This window comes from Ambystoma mexicanum, chromosome 12 (assembly GCF_040938575.1).
Source record: "Ambystoma mexicanum isolate Mex_15411 chromosome 12, UKY_AmexF1_1, whole genome shotgun sequence".
Taxonomy (NCBI): domain Eukaryota; kingdom Metazoa; phylum Chordata; class Amphibia; order Caudata; family Ambystomatidae; genus Ambystoma; species Ambystoma mexicanum.
Genome location: NC_090936.1, coordinates 692,468,787 through 692,485,193, shown reverse-complemented (window position 1 = coordinate 692,485,193; position 16,407 = coordinate 692,468,787). Strand labels below are relative to the sequence as shown.

The following is a 16,407-nucleotide window of genomic DNA, read 5'->3' as shown; positions in this document are numbered from 1 at the left end:
TCAGGAATGCACAAACCCTTCCGTTACATCACATCAGGGACCACCTACATTGTTCCCAGAGGAAAATTTAGATAAAGCATTTGCCTTCAGGCCAACGCTGTTCGATAGAAAGCTTTGCAGATAGGAGTTACATATCAGTGACCAGCAGCCTGCACTAGATTAGAGAGAGGGGGCCCTCAGCAAGCCCATTGACTATTCAGAGAAAAACCCTTGAAAAATGTCATCAAGGGTTGATGTGTTCTGAGATCATCTGTGATAGTCTCCCAGACACCTTAATGCATATTTGTGTTGCTCTTGCAGATTGTATGGAGTTTGGCTGGCCATCCAGGGTTGAAAGGACACCAACATTTTGAATGGTGCGCTGCTGTAGATTGGTGAGCAGCATTAGATGCCTGCCCCATGTGTATATCTAGAGGAAACCGAGCCATTCAAGAGTGTTTGCTAAAACAGACGAAAGACTGTCACAAAGGAGTTGCTTCTGAGGATTGTGACTGCTATGCTGGCTAGGCCCTATCCATGACAGAAGTATCTTTCTGCAAGCTCCAATTGCCTCCAGCATTGTGTGCTGGAAACTCAGCAATTTCTTTGCGTGCTTCCCTAGAAGCCCTTCTAGCCTCATAATTGTCATTGACCTAGAATGAGAGACTCATATGCCTGGCTCGACTTTGTGGCTTCTGTTGCTAGCCTCACCTCTGCTGTCGTGCGAATTCTCCTACTGCCTTAGCTGATCCTTTGTCTCCATCTGCGCCACCTCACAACCACTTGCTGGTTCCCACTCTTCTCCACCGCTGCAATGTTCTCATTGTAGGCCATCTTAAGCAGTCCTTTGTTGGGATCGGATTGTACTGGTATGATTTTCACCCGGGACAGATCACTTTGACCCCTAGACCCATCCCATCGATGCTTAGTGTGACGATTCACTAGGTGTCATTACTCCCCCTCCCCAGGTGGAGCCCTTTTCCATGATGCTAGGGAGGTGCAGCCGTTACCCAATAGTCTCCCCTAGGTGTGGCTTAATGCAGGAGGACCTCATAGGGGAGGGGCATCCCCTCCTGGGGACAAGGACAACCACCTGCGGTACAGCACACTACATCACATCCCACCACAACATCCTTCAGTGCCCTCTACTTCCAGCCTTTATCTTACACCTAAATCCATGTACTGCTGCAAGGTTGAAAACCTTCTGGGAAGCAAAAGTACTGAGACGAGAAACATGAGTACTGATCATTCAAGTACTGGTACGAGGTAGCCCTAAGCGGGCTAAGGATTGGAACAGCAAAAAAAAAAAAGGACTCAGACCATAGGCTACAACAGCACTGCCAACAATGTATAAAGATGGACAATGGACTAGGATCGTTGTCGAGGCCAGCCACAATAGGCTGCAAGTGTGGAGCGCACTTGATGCGGGAGCGTCAAACTAGTCTGAGACCGGAGAGGGAGAACTGAGAACCTCAGCAGAGTATGTTCACCGGTAGGCCCATAAAAGCGGACCCCGTGCACAGAAGTAGGGCGAGTTGAAGAAAGCTGTCTGTGGAAACACTGTCCCAGGACCACATCGAGATGCCAGAGAGGCCGCTCAGACTATCCACTGTCCCTGAAAATCTAGATGACATGACAAAACCCTGATTAAGGCAAGGGGTGGCACGGGAGACGCAGAGAGGACGCAGTGGCATACAGCGTGCAGGTGAAGGCTATTGACCCTCCGCCAGCTTATTGCTAGAGAGACACCCCGAACCAAGAAGTGCAGAGGATGACCTCCGTCACAGTGGTGGAGATAAGACGACAGACTACCAGGGAGGGGTCGAAGACCCCTACCATGAGCATAGAAGCCTGAGAAGAGACTCGCTTTACTACAGTGCCAGAGATAAATCCACTAACCACGAAGGAAGGGTTCAAGACCCCCTAACCATCACAAAATGAAACCCGAGATGACAGGTCACTCACTTCAGTGGCAGAAATAAGCCCACTGAGCACAAGAAAAGGGTCTGGCACCACGAAACTAGTATTACAAGCTTTCGAGAAAGTCTTCCTCACCAGACCGCCAGAAACCTAAAGAGAACCTGGGACATTGTGGAGACTTGGAGAAAGTCAGAGTAAACCCCAGGACATTTGGAATAATATCTACAACCTAAGGATTGGATACCAAGGGAAGGAGTCATTCTTCCTGGTTACTTTTTGCAAACAAACACTGCTTGAGACGTCCCTGTACACCAAGAGAAGGGAGTCATTCTCCTGGCAAAGGAACCTTCTGCTGAGCTGCATTCTGTGTAAGGGCTAGAATTAGGTTTCTGACAGGACAATGGCCATTTTTGAAGGACATTCCGACAGCCCCATTATTAGTTTTGAGGCAGGGAAACCGGTATTTTCATTATTTTATTTAAATGCACCAAACACCCTCCCCAACATATTTTAGGACTGGTGTAATTTTACATGCTAACTCCAGTCCTAAAATATTTGGGGAACGTGTTGGATAGTGCATTTAAATAAAAGAATGAAAATATCTACAACACTCATTGTTTGTTTCGTTATAAACACTGCATACCACACAAACCCCATCCATGGTCTGGACAGTGAGGTATTGTTTTCCTTTAATCACTTTAATATAAGTCTATAACTAAAACCATGCCACTTGTGTCAGACTCCTCTGTGGATACCCTTACATTACCTAGACCCAATCTCGACCAACTCAACTATACACTTGTGCTTATGAGCAATTTCCCTCCACAGCCATTGATTACCAAGCACCACCACCCTGTGCCCCGCCTCCAAACTCTCCCCAGGTCTTTTGACCCAGGGTTAGTCACTGGTCTTGTCCTCCAAGTGCAGGATAGCTTCTGTGTGCCACAAACCAGACAGTCTTTCTTCTGTGGCCTTAGAGTCGCACTCTGGAACCATCTTTCTACAGGCCTCTGTTATTTGTCCTACTATATTACTGTTTCAGCTTTAGTGACTTATAAAAGAAAGTCTTTGACCCAGAGATTTTTTTTTTAGCTTGAAGGTAGCTCAAGCCCAGGAAGACGACCAGATTGCGGAGCTACAATGACTACTGCTTGAAAATGACCCCAGAATCCATGCACGAGAGAATTCTACTCAAGACATCCCTAGACTAAGGGTGTGGTAAGCACACAGGCCTGTCTCCAAGTGTCTAAACACCTAGGGCAAGGCGTCTTTCCCCATTAAGTGTCTCAAGACTACAGAGACCAACAGTGCTGAATATCATTGGGGTGTTAAACCATGGGCAAATAAACAAATGAGCTGGGGCATTTGGAACCACCCTAAGACTGGATTGCAGGACTCTACTGGATGCAGCAATCACTTAATTGTGTAAAATAGGCTTTGTAAATTCTTCAAATTCCTAGTAGAACTGAAGTTCCTGTAACTTAGTTTACCTACTCAACCTAATAAAAATGCACTCAACCCATGTAACAGGTGGCAAAAATGTAACTAGTTCTTTCAGTAAAATGGTGCATGTCGCCATAAGCCTGCTTCATGTTTGGTGCACTGCTGCCACCGAGAGACCAGCAATGCTCCAATGGCTTTCATACGGCAACGTTTGTTTGCAGTAAATGTCAAATCAAAGTTTCAAACATTCCAGAATGTCTTTGTACTCGCTTGCAAGAGAAATGGTACTCAACCTTTCATAAAAATATACGAGTGGTCAAGTAGATTTTACAAGGCCTGGACTACGTTATGTTAAGCCAATTTCTAGAGCGCAGGGTAACCCTAAGGCATCTTGGCGCTGAGGGGGGAAGGAGCCGCAGCTATAACCCAAACTCAACCTAAAATAAGTATGTTTTTACGGCCTTTCTAAAGGCTAAGTAGTTAGATATTTTCTTCATGGCCAGAGGGAGTAAATTCCACAACACCACAGCTGCAATAGAAAAGGCTCGACCTCCAATCCGTACCCGCTGGTAGGTTGGAACCACCAGCCGGTCAGCCGAGACAGAAAGCAGTCTGCAGCTGGGACAGTAATGGGAAAACTTTGCCTGGAGATATTCAGCACCCTGCTCAGGGAGGGCGCAATGAACTGTGTACAATGCCTTAAAATAAATACACTGGGTCACTGGAAGCCAGAGCTGCGCTCGACGTACTAGAGATATGTGAGCTCCATAGGGCATGCCTGTTGCCACGAGCGCAGCTACATTTTGCAATCATTGCAACTGTTGAATCATTCCCTTTGGTTGAGCCAAATAAAGAGTTGTAATAATCTAGCCGGGATATCACCATGGCTGCCACCACTGGCGGACAGGGGAGGGATTGGGGGCGCAGGCATCATGGGAAGCACTTTAAGATTTAAGCTGAAAGTGGCCAGCTTGGCATACCGCAGTCACTTGCTTGTCCATAGATCATGACAGATCGAATTACACCCAGATTATTTTCACCTTGCCCACCGGCACGGGGAGTGGACCCAATGAAAAAGGCCAGGAGGACATTCAAAGTGTAGAATCAGGGGGACAGCCCACCACCTCAGCTTTGTATCCGTTCAATTTGAGCCAATTGTGGTTAATCCACTCTTACACGGCCACCTGACCCCCCCCCCCCCCCCCCAACTCTCCCTTGCAGGCACGACATCTCAGTCCGATCAAGAGCCAATCGGATCAGAATCTGAGTGTAGTTGGCATACGAGTAGCACATGACACCCAAAGGAGCGGATAAGACACATACAGGCCCGAATATACATATTAAATAGAATCAGTGATAGAGGAGCCTTGTGGCACTCCACAACGGAGGTGACACGGAGCAGAAAGAAAGGGAGGCATAGAGGGGGTCTGGGTACGATCCGCCAGGAATGAGATGAACCAGGCCAGTACCTGTCCAGATAGTACCAATTCGGCAAGGGGTGATAGCAGAATGGGGTGGTCGACTGTTGAATGCCGCTGACAGATCTAACAAAATCAGGGCACCCACTCCACCTGCGTCCACCAGCCTGGCTATGTCATCCTTGACAGCGACCAGTACACACTCAGTGCCTCTGCCAGGCCTAAAGCCAGACTGAGCCACAGAATGAGTGGAGTCAGTGTTGAGAGGCACCAGTTGCAGCCGTAGAAATATGAATGGTTTCCATCTTCATAATAAAATATTGCGATAAAGCATTGCACAACTCCTGGGTAGGGGTGACATTAGGGGTCAGTTTCTCAGAAGAGGAGAGAGACTTGACTGAGAAAAGGGCCATGGGCTGGCATAATGAGGACTCGATTTTAGTGGTGTAGTATAATATTTTTGCAGCTTTAATGGAGGCAGAGCAGGCCTCCATTAAATTGACTCAAGGAACTAGGTGCATGTAGCCAAGGTATCCTTTCACGACTGAGTTATTCCTTAGCTCTGACAGTTTGAGAAGCTCCCTTTGTGTTGATCACAACTTTGTATAGGTAATTCTCCAACCCCTCCTTGAGGGAAATCAAGGTTGTGTTGAATGCTCTGCAGCAATAGTCTGGTGTCATCCTCCAGTGGCTCACTGCACTAGACATTCACCTACTGAATCACAATCTTTGCGCACATATGACCTGAGCCACACTACATTGATCATGTCATTGCACTGAAAGAGCCACCAGAGTAACTGCACTTTCAAGTATCAGCACTCCAGTCTTCTAAATGTGCATATTCTGAGGACTCCAGAAGGAGTTGGAGTGAGCGATTATCTTTACCACCCTTGTCACCCCCAGCATATGTTAGCTTGCCCACCTGCCAACAAACCTTGCCATTGTTCTTGATAACGTAGCTCACGACAAGGCTTGCAGCCAAAAGGTAAAAAGAATAACCAATGTATTCAGCTGACACAAGGACTGCAAATGAACACTAGTAAAAAACACAATAACTTGTGAATTGCATTGCAAGGTAAATCATCCAGAATGCGCATAAGGCTGGCTGTGCAAGGGCAAAGAAAAGGCAATTGAAGATTACTTCTTTAGGTATAAGGAACTTAGAGGACACAAAAGGAAGGCCTAGTCTGGCCAGAGTATCTGATGGCTACTTAAGGCCAAACCTGATCAAACCCTGTAGCCAATGGCCCAAACCACCCTGACCAATCACAGTGCATAATGCCTTGCTGTTTTGCTAAAGGTTCTTTAAGTCTCCTTAAAATCCTGGCCTCCACAAAAACACTACTAACCTATGCAATGCAAAACATCTAAAAAAAAAGTTTACTGTTGGACCTAGTTTACCCCCGCCAGAGGTTTTCAGTCATGTCTTGAAACATGATATGTTTGCACACATTTGGAGAAAGTCACTTGCAGACAATTACCACCCCTGGCCAAACCTTCAGAAACTGTAGCAACCTCACAACTCTGCACTGATCTGGCTCAAATGATGTGTTGATCAACTTTGAGTCTTGTTAGATCACCATGTTAGAAACGACTCTTCACTAGGAGACAAGACCAGACCATGATCTTATACTACTGCAGTCCTGCTCTGACCCACAAAACTCCACTGATCTGTTCGGAATAGTGGAAGCTGCAGAGCAGTACCACAGGCAGGTGCTGTGCTATTACTGTCTAAACTGAAGAGGAACTTAAATGGAAGTTCCCCTTACCAAAACAGACGGTTAGCGAATCTGAACATACCATTCACAAGTCTGTAGACTGCTTTCATAAGGCACATATACTTACTAGATACACCCCTTTTTTTGTTAAATCCCCTGACTCCAGGGCTAGGTGTCATATTGTAGCTGTTCCGAACCAGTAGGATGCTTAAGATTTTCTCAAGAGCACTTAAATAGGTGTTGGCTCCCTGTTGGTTATTCCACAACAAGGCTGGTGTCAATTTAGAGGCAAACTGTGACCCTATGATCAAGAATAACCAACTATGGAAAAATGTGTCAAGTTGGACTGCTTAATAGCTCAAATTGACAGAATACACCAACACAACCGATTGTAACCTATGATTGCCTCAAGGAAATAAATACTTCCAAAAAGCTACGATAAAATATGATTGTAACTACCATTGTTGTAGCTAATTGGTTAGCTTATGCACCTAGCAAAATCAAAACACTAGAGAATACAGTGGAGTTGGCAGGGAAGGAGCGCAAAGAACTATTTTCACTGAGTCAAGTGCTCCCCCACGCCCCCTCCATCTCAGGAGGCAGGGTACTGTGCAAAGCCAAGAAAACCTGGCATAGGTCAACACTGATGTGGACATTCCAATTGTTTTTACATGTAAATTACGTTCTCTCAAAAACACCAAATCTTGTGTATACTCCAAAGGGAGAGATCATGTGGGGGGGGGGTATAACATGGAGTGTTATTTATATTCTTAAATGTTTTAGTACATTACACCTGGTACAATCTGACATACTTCACGGAGGGCAAATAAACTGTCCAAAGTTGCGACGCCTAGTCCCACGTGAACTGTCCGATGGATCACAGTGTGCAGATAGGGGATATGAAATCCTAATCTGCAATTTTTTTTACTATTTTATGTCCAAATTAGGGTTTTGATAAAGACTACCTTTCATAATATTTTGTCTGCAAGTCACTTCACTATAAGTAAAGAATATGGTGAGATCTCTTCATCTATCTTTTCCAGATAGTCAGTGCCACAGCGCTCTCTAGGGCCAGTAGCACCATGAAGGGACAGGATATACTTTACAATTAAGAAGAGTGTAAGGACTATACATTGATGGCTTAGTAATTAACTAGCTTGAGAGAAGCTGTTCTCCGATTTCTGTTGTGTGTTAAATATAGACTGTGGTAACAGAAAGGACAAAGTACCCTAGATTGGAGGTATCATTCAAAAGTTTCCCTGTTTATTTATTTATAGCGCGCACCAGACCGGGGGGTATCCGGGCGCGTGTTCAAGAATACTTTAAGCTTACATGTTAGTTACACATTTCAGGAAGGTTGCAGTGTGCATTGACAGTAAATGATGACAATATACATGGTTACGTACACAGGTGATTGTACACAGGGGTGTGTACACAGTATACATTGAATGTCGAGGAGCAAGGTAGGTTAAGCGGGGGGGATGAACGAGGTATGCGTTCAGCTGCAGATTAAAAGGTGGGTCAGATGTGAGTAGCCCTAATCTAGTCAGTTATAGGTAGTTTTCTTTGAGCCATTTAATGCAGTTAAGTCTGAAGTGTGGATAAGATTGGTCAGACCTTAGGGATGATGGGAGGGAGTTCCATAGCTGGGCCGCTTTGACAGGGAAGCTGGTGCCTCCGGCTGTGCTCAACTTAAATGGGGGCACAGCTAGTTGGTTGGTGTATGCTTCTCTGGTAGGTCTGTTAGAAGTTCTTCTTTTGAATCTTTCTGTTAGGTATTTGGGGGCTAGGTCATTAATACTTTTGAAAGTCAATGATGCTGTTTTGAGTTTAATTTTGTCAGCTGTGGATAGCCAGTTAGATTGTCTTCTGACATCTGAGATATGCTCTCTTCTTGGGATTCCTAGGGCGGCTCGAAGGGCGTTTTTCTGCAGGGTTTGGATTTTTTGCAGTGTGTGTTTATTGGACCCTATGTATAGTGCATTGCAATAGTCCAATTTGGATAATACCAGGGCTCTTGATAGGGTGAGGCAGCTGGCGGTGGATAGATATGGTTTAGCTGCTCTAATCAGCTTACAGGTGTAAGCGGTGCTAGAGGCCATCGCATTCACCTGCTTTGTTAGAGAGAGGCAAGAGTCGAGGTAAAAACCTAGTGTTTTTACTTCTTTCGCTACATTAATGGTGTTGCTATCTATGACAAATGATGAGTAGTCATTGTTCAGTCTTTTGATATTTTGTGTGTTCCCCAGTATGAGTTCCGTTTTGTCATCATTCAGGCATAGACCATGTCGGGCCATCCATGCCTGGATGATGAGGTATATTCTGTTCACCAAGGCCAAATCCTGTTCATAATCCCCCGAAAGTGAGAAGAGAATCTGAGTGTCATCTGCATAGTTTGTGTAGGTGACACCCAGAAGGTCCAGATCATCGAACAGGGGCTTAGTGAAGATGTTATACATAGTCGGAGAGACACAGGATCCCTGGGGGACGCCACATGTGATAGGTACTGGCTCAGCCGCTGCGGAGGTGGAGAAAACCCTCATGGTTCTGCCGCTTAGGAATGACCTGATCCATGCAATGGCATGTGTGGAGAAGTGGGCCGCGGTTTCCAAGTGGGTACAGAGCACATCATGATCCACCAAGTGAAATGCAGCTGAGAGGTTGTTTATAGGTCAAGACTATACACTTAAAAAGAGCAAATCATGCCAGGTGACTTTCGGAAGGAACTAATGGTGTAACAGAAGCAAAATACCTGTGACTGACTCTGTAGGTAAAAAGATACAAAGTGAAGTCAGAAAATGTGTGCTTGGGTAGAAATCATGGGTCATCAATGACACGAGGCATTTAGCTACATTATAGAGAACATTCTGTGGAAAATGAAATCCCCCTTGGCAAAGCATGCGATCCCGATCAGTTGCTCGGTCCCAAACTAAGATTGCTTAGGTTGGCACAGACTTCCACAATAAACTATGAAGCAAGCCTAAAGTCAAGGAAGAACCTAGGTTACTTATAGAGAGGCTAAACAAAAAAGGCATGTAACCAAGCTCCAAATGAATTGTTACAAAGTTCCAACTTATCTCGAGTGGGCAACATTCATGAGAAGAGTGAGGTAAATGCTAAAAATGCACACATGTACTGCGGTTTGACAGAGGATCAGAGTCTTTGTTACAAGTTAAAAATGAAGCTGGAATCCAAAAGTGTGAGTTATTTTTCACCGAAGCAGTATAGATCTAAACAGGACAGTCCACCGGAATGTTCAATGTCAAATTAAACAAATTGCTTACCATTTCGACCCTGTGGAGAGATCAATAAACTGGAGTCCATGGCAGAGTGCATAGACGAAGAGGAATGTGTGTTTTTTCTTACTGGAACTGCTGCAGTAGAAAGCCTTGGCTGTGGCTTTCTTAAACCAAACTGAAAATGAAACCAAAATGTTACTTGTCATGCAGCCATATAGGACTTAGTTTTTAAATGAATATTTTCAAAGATCTTCTAAATTAAATCTACCATCTGAAAAACGATATAGTGCTTTAGATTATTCCATGCTGTGGCGGGTCAGAAGGACACTTCAGATTTTTCATCTCACTTAAACTTATATCTGAAAACTCCCAACTTTCACTATAGTAAAGATGTTCCCTACCTGGCAACGAAGATACTCGTCAGTGAAGGTCCAAAACAATATCTGTCCGCTGTCCAAACTACCCTGTCCTAACCCTACCACTATCAGAACAAAATAAATATGAGAATGACTCCCTTCTCTTGTGGATAGGTTCTTGCACCAAAGGACCAGCAAATTAGGGAGAACAACCTGATCAATGCGCCAAATAGCTACTGTAAAGGCACAACCAGTGTCTCATGGAACAAGTGTGGTCTGGGACATCTCCCCAGTGTCCAAAATTACAGAACATGAATAGAGGTTCAAGTTTCTAATGTGCTCACTGAATTCTTATTGTTAACAAAATAAAATGAATAGGCCTGAAAAAATAATGTGCAAGCACTACACCAGTTTATTGTTCACTAAATATGACTTTAGCATTATATAAGTTGAAAAACAAGAAGGCATAAGCCTAAAAAAAACATGGGTTGAACAATTAGGCCAAATTTGATTAATTACACAATCACTGTTTTTTAGGCTCAATAGGCTTGTTTTTCAATGTATAACATGTTCAAGTCATAATTGGTGAATAAACAGGCATAGTGTTTGAACAATTATTTTGTTTTGAGGCCTATAATTTATATTTTGTGAATAAAAATTGAGAGAGCGCATTATAAACTTGAACCTCCAATGTTCAGGTTCTTGCACCAAGTTCTATCCAATAAAGTATCTTTCTTAGCAATTCCCGTGAGTCAATCATTCTGTTCTGTTATAGGGGTTTTCCTTGTTTAATCTTCCTTCCTTGTACTCCTCTTGTCTTGCTCTTTTTAGATTTGTCCATCTTTAACTTTTAGCGTTATATCTTGCGAAAACAAACCACAGGTAATTCTTACTCTTTTCATTCACTTTTCTTACTTTGTTACAACTGAGACGAGTATGAGCACGCCAATCCTCACTTCCTTCATTTCACTTGAGTAATCTGATGGCGTCATCACTCCCTTTCCTTTGGTAGCCTTTCCCCATGTGGCCAGGGGACAGTAACCTCTACCCGATCTGACCATGGTGGTGCAATAGGAGGGAGTATCACATTTTGGGGGTGGGGTGACCCTCGGGCGAACAACATGGCATCATCTGATGAAGGCACACCCACCCCCTCCATTTCCCCCTTTTAGGGATGTCCCCTCCGACAATAAGTCATAAACGCTTGGTTACAAATTTTACATCCATTATCCACAAAACCTGCTAAAGACCTCTTCCAGTATCGTGTAGAAAGAAAACGTAGGAAAGTACATTTCCATACAAGCAAAAATACTGAGACAAGGAGGAAGGGAGGAATGCAGATCCATGAGGCAGAGAACTGCAGAATTCGCTCTAGTAGTCACGAGCACTAGACAGGTGCCGGGATATTTTAAAAGCGGAACCTGAGCAGGAGAGAAGCTAATTTGGCGACCCACATCCGTTCAAGGACTAGCGAGGGACTGGTGAGCCACTGTGGAGAAGTCTGTGGACCAGACCGACTCAAGGCAGAAAGAGGAAGGCTGCAGTAACCGGTGTGTGCCACTGGGACCTCAGAGACAAAAGGAAAGTCTGGCCAGCGGTTGAGGGTACTGGAGAACAGCACCTTAGCCCTAAGAACATGGAGGGAGGCTTGAACACCAGGTGGGCGCCACGATAGACATGGATGCCGGTGAAGCCGCAAACAGGAGGCTGAGAACCGAGACACCAACACCTGTTTTCCGCAAGGGACCCAAGGAGTGGTTCAGAAAGCCAGCGAGTACAGAAGAGAAAGTGAAACTGAGCGATTCGGCAACGATACTGAGAAACGCTAATTGAGAATTGAAAGAAAGAATTTTGGGAAGCAAAGCACAAGTGAGGTACGGGGGGGAACCACTCACCTCAAGCTGTAACCGTTATAAGCCTGGGACCGGTGAGCAAGGTGAGCAAAGCCTGAGAGGTTAAGGAGAGAAAGGAAAACCCCTCACATTGAATTTTTGCGAATGTACAAATCTTCAAGTGTGTATAAAGTGAAGCAGGTCAAAAGCCCTGGCAGGATCCAGGCAAACCGAAGTCAATTATGTGTAAGGTGAAACATTAAAAGGCCTGGCGGGAGAACATACCAGGCCAAAGCTCAAGTATGCAAATTGGGGAGAACAAGTTATCCAATTGAAAAGGAAAAGAAGCTGACAGGGAAATACACCAGGTATTATGTATAGTTTGAACGGATATCTAAAACTGTGTTGGAACAATGTTTTTGTTATTTACTAAGAAACCACCAAGGATAAGGAGTTGTGAGAATCCCTGAAGAACAACCTAGGTAAGGGAGACATCCCCTGGAACTGTGAACCTCATCAATTGAGAACTTGTGTTGGAGTACCTTTATATTTCCTTTGCATTTGTGCATCTTAAAAGAATAAAGACATTACACCTTTGAACATTAGAGTTACTTTAGAATGTGTGGTCAAGGATAGGATTTCAGACACAGGACAGTTTTGCTTTGGACATATTGGCATTGGACAGACCCTTTGTTTGAGGTGGGAAGTAGGGACTGAGGCAATTTCCAAAGCCTTACTATTTAATCAAAGTCTAGCACCACAAATATGAAGTCTGTGTCCGGGTCCCATTCCTGGCTCCTCACACTTCAGATACTTTGTTACAACTGAGATTAATAAAAGTACTCCAGTGATTATCTTCGGTCCCCTCCCGTATCTCCCATTAACCGATTGGTTTAGGGAGAACGCCACCGAGATTCGTGGCAGCTCAGGACTCTTATTCCAATTGTCACGTTGGCTTCCTGGTTCCTCAGGAATCTCCCAACTCTTCCTCTGATTGGTTTGCCATGTGGAACCATGTTGTAGGTGGTATCAGCATAGTTGTGGACAGGCCGCCACTTGCCTCAGTTTCAGGAACATTTGCGTCCACTTCAGCCTCTCTGCTACCATTCTCACGGTCTTTGTATTGTGAAAAGTTGTTTTGAAGCTCGCTGGTTCTCTCACTTTGAACGTCTCTTATTCCCATTCCTATTACGCGGCTGTAGGAATTCCCCAGCACAGCGTCAAAGTCCTTTCTCTTTGTTCAATTAAGGCTCTGTATTCTTCCCATGGGTTTCCTCGTCTCAGTGTTCCATGTTTTCTTATCTAAGCATATTTAAAGTATTTGGATGGCAATAGCAGATGGAGTGGTTTTTCCACACAGTTCCATGTTGGCTTTGGTCGCAGATGGGTTGGTGAGACTTGTGTTAGGGAGTTCCCCAAGGAACTTGAGTCCTTGTACCCAGGTGGGGAGTCTCTTATGAGGTCCTGCTTGCCTCTGCCCTTAGGGAGGGTATTGTGTAGCAGGCTCACCTCCTTAGCATCAAAGGGAAGCCCTCCCCCCCCCCCCCAATAGCCCTTTTAAAGAAGTGACAGAAGAACAAGTTACTTTCTTACCTGGTAACTTTCTCTCGATGGGATGGTCCGACGACGTATTCCATATCTATGACATGTAATCACCACAGCTGTGCTGCTTCAGAAACTTTTTTCTGCGTCATGCGTCAATGTCGTCGATGCGCCGTCGTCGAGGACCTCCTCCGATGTGATAAGTAGGACGCACGACGCCCGTAGCCTCAGTTGTATTTTTTTCCCCCAGAACGTGTGACATTAGTCAACTGCCAGTCAGACACAAAGCCTTGCGGAACATAAGCTGCAATCGCAAAAGAAATTCTGCAGCAGGGAAGGCAGGGCGGGAGCGATATGGAATATGTCGTCGGACCATCCCATGGTAAGAAAGTAACTTGTTCTTCGAGGGGATTGGGTCCTCCGATGTATTCCATATCTATGACAGACTCCCAAAGCAGTACCAGAGCATGGAGGAGGGAAAGGATTTAGAATCAAAATTTAGAATAGCCAATCAAATAGCAGAGCAAAGGACCGCCTTGCCAAAGGCCAGATCCTGTCCTCGGATGGAATCGAGGGAATAGTGACGTACAAATGTATGTACTGAAGCCCAGGTGGCTGCATCACAGATGTTGCGAATAAGAACACCCCTCTGCAGGGCAGTAGATGCAGCCATACCCCTGGTAGAATAGGCCCGCAAGCCAGCCGGTGGGTCCTTACCCGCCAAGCGGTAACACTCCGAGATGGCCAAAATAATCCAGCGAGACAGTCTGTTTCGTCACAGCTTGCCCCAAACGCTTTCCAGCGTAACCAATAAAGAGTTGATCATCCACTCTGACCCGGGACATGCGTGAAACATAAATACTTAAAGCTCTCCTAGGATCAAGCCTATGGAGCCTCTCCTCTTCCTTACCAGGATGCGGAGGGGGATAGAATGCCGGAAGAACAATATTCTGGGCCAAATGAAATTCCGTCACTACCTTCGGAAGAAAAGAAGGACGAACTCTAAGGACAACCCTGTCCTTGTGAAATACAGTGAAGGGTGGTTTAACTGAAAGTGCCTGTAACTCACTCTGCTAGCGGAAGTAACTGCAACTAAAAACAGTTTTCAGAGTTAACAGCCTCAAAGGGCAAGAATGTAAAGGCTCAAACGGAGCACCCATAAGAAACTTAAGAACAAGGTTTAAATCCCAACCGGGCACCAGGAAAGGTGACGGAGGGAACACATTAGTGAGACCTTTCAGAAACTGAAATTAAAAGGGATTTCAAAGTAAGAACACTCTTCAGACGAGCGCTTAAAGATGGACAGCGCCGCCAGGTAACCTTTAACGGTACCCACTTGCAAGCCCCTGTGGGCCAAAGAAAGTAAAAAGGACAGAACCATGAGGATGTCACATGCAAAAGGATCCACATTCTGAACTCTGCACCAGTCGGAAAACTTACGCCAACGGCAACGGTACAGAGACTTCGTTGCTGGCCTTCGGGCCGAAAGCAAAACCTCCATCACGTCTTCAGGGAGGTCCCAATCCTTATACCTCAACCTTTCAGAAGCCAAGCGTGAAGGTCGAGGGATCTGACCTATGGATGGAGAACCTGACCCCTTCCCGTGAGCAGATCGTCTCGGTAGGGAAGACGACATGGAGGGCAGATGGACAAGTCGAGAAGGTCCGGGTACCACGTCCTCCAAGCCCACGCCGGGGCAATGAGGATCATCTGGGCAACGAACTTCCGTAACCTCCGCAGCACTTGCGGGATGACGGGGACTGGAGGAAACGCTTACAGCAGCGGGAATGACCACTCCACCACGAACGCATCTCCTAAGGCTCCTTTTGGAGGAAATTCCCGCGAGCAAAACCTTTCGCACTTCCGGTTGACACTGGAGGAGAAGAGATCCACTTGAGGGGTCCCCCAAAGGACAAAGATCTCCAGGAGAATCGCCTGAGCCAACTCCCACTCGTGAGAGATCGCGCTCTGCCTGCTCAGAGCGTCCGCCGTCACGTTTGTCTCCGGCCAGATGAACTGCCGAGATCGAAACTTCCTGCTGGATGGCCCAGAACTCGAGCTGCATCGCCTCCCTGCACAGAGGAAGTGACCCTGCCCCCCCCTTTTTGTTGAGGTAGTGCATGGCCACTGTGTTGTCCGTCAGGATCAGGACACTCTTTCCTCACACAGTCGGCAGAAAAGCCTTCAGGGCTAGCCTGACGGCCCTCAGCTCCAACAGATTGATATGGAGTCTGGACTCCGACGGAGACCAACGACCGCTGACTGTCAGCCCGGTGGCATGAGCTCCCCATCTTGTGAGGGATGCATCCGTCACGATCGTCACCTCTGGCCAGGGAAGCCAAAATGGAGCCCCTTCATCAAGTTGCCTTCGACGGCCCACCACAGAAGGTCCCGGGCGACCAAGGGCGGCACCTGAACCGGGTCCGACATCCTGCCGGAGGACTGCGACCATTGCGTCTTGAGTGCCCAATGCAAAGATCTCATCCGCAGGCGAGCCTCTGGCACCAGAAGAATGCAGGATGCCATGAGGCCGAGCAACCTCAAGAACTCGAACGCTGGGAGCGTCTGGGCATGCTGAAACTTGTGCACCATCTGCTGAATGTGAAGAGCCCTCACCTGGGGAGGAAAACACTGCCCCAGGGAAGTGTCGAGCACTGCTCCGATATACTGGAGCCGCTGTGTTGACGTCAAATGGGACTTTAAATTGAGGGAGAAGCCCAGCCTGTGAAGGGAGTGGCAGGTGACAGACAGCTGATCCAGGACTTGCTCGGGAGAGCTCCCCCTGATCAACCAATCGTCCAGGTAGGGGTGGACGTGAAACCCCCCTTGCCTGAGAAGCGCTGCCACCACCACCATGAGCTTGGTGAAAACCCTCGGGGCGGAGGTCAATCCGAACGGCAGGACCCGAAACTGAAAGTGCGAGTCGCCAACCGCGAACCTCAGGTACTTCTTGTGCTTGG

The 16,407-nt window shown here is 46.3% G+C and overlaps 1 protein-coding gene across 2 annotated transcripts in view; it reads right to left on the bottom strand.

Moving 5' to 3' along the window:
* GTSE1 (G2 and S-phase expressed 1) overlaps nt 1–16,407 on the bottom strand; it is a 1,052,868-nt gene that overhangs the window by 516,053 nt on the left and 520,408 nt on the right. For both annotated transcript variants that reach the window (XM_069629229.1, XM_069629230.1), the window contains exon 7: nt 9,763–9,892. In XM_069629229.1, the coding sequence (XP_069485330.1) occupies nt 9,763–9,892 (130 nt within the window). The remainder of the gene's footprint in view (nt 1–9,762; nt 9,893–16,407) is intronic.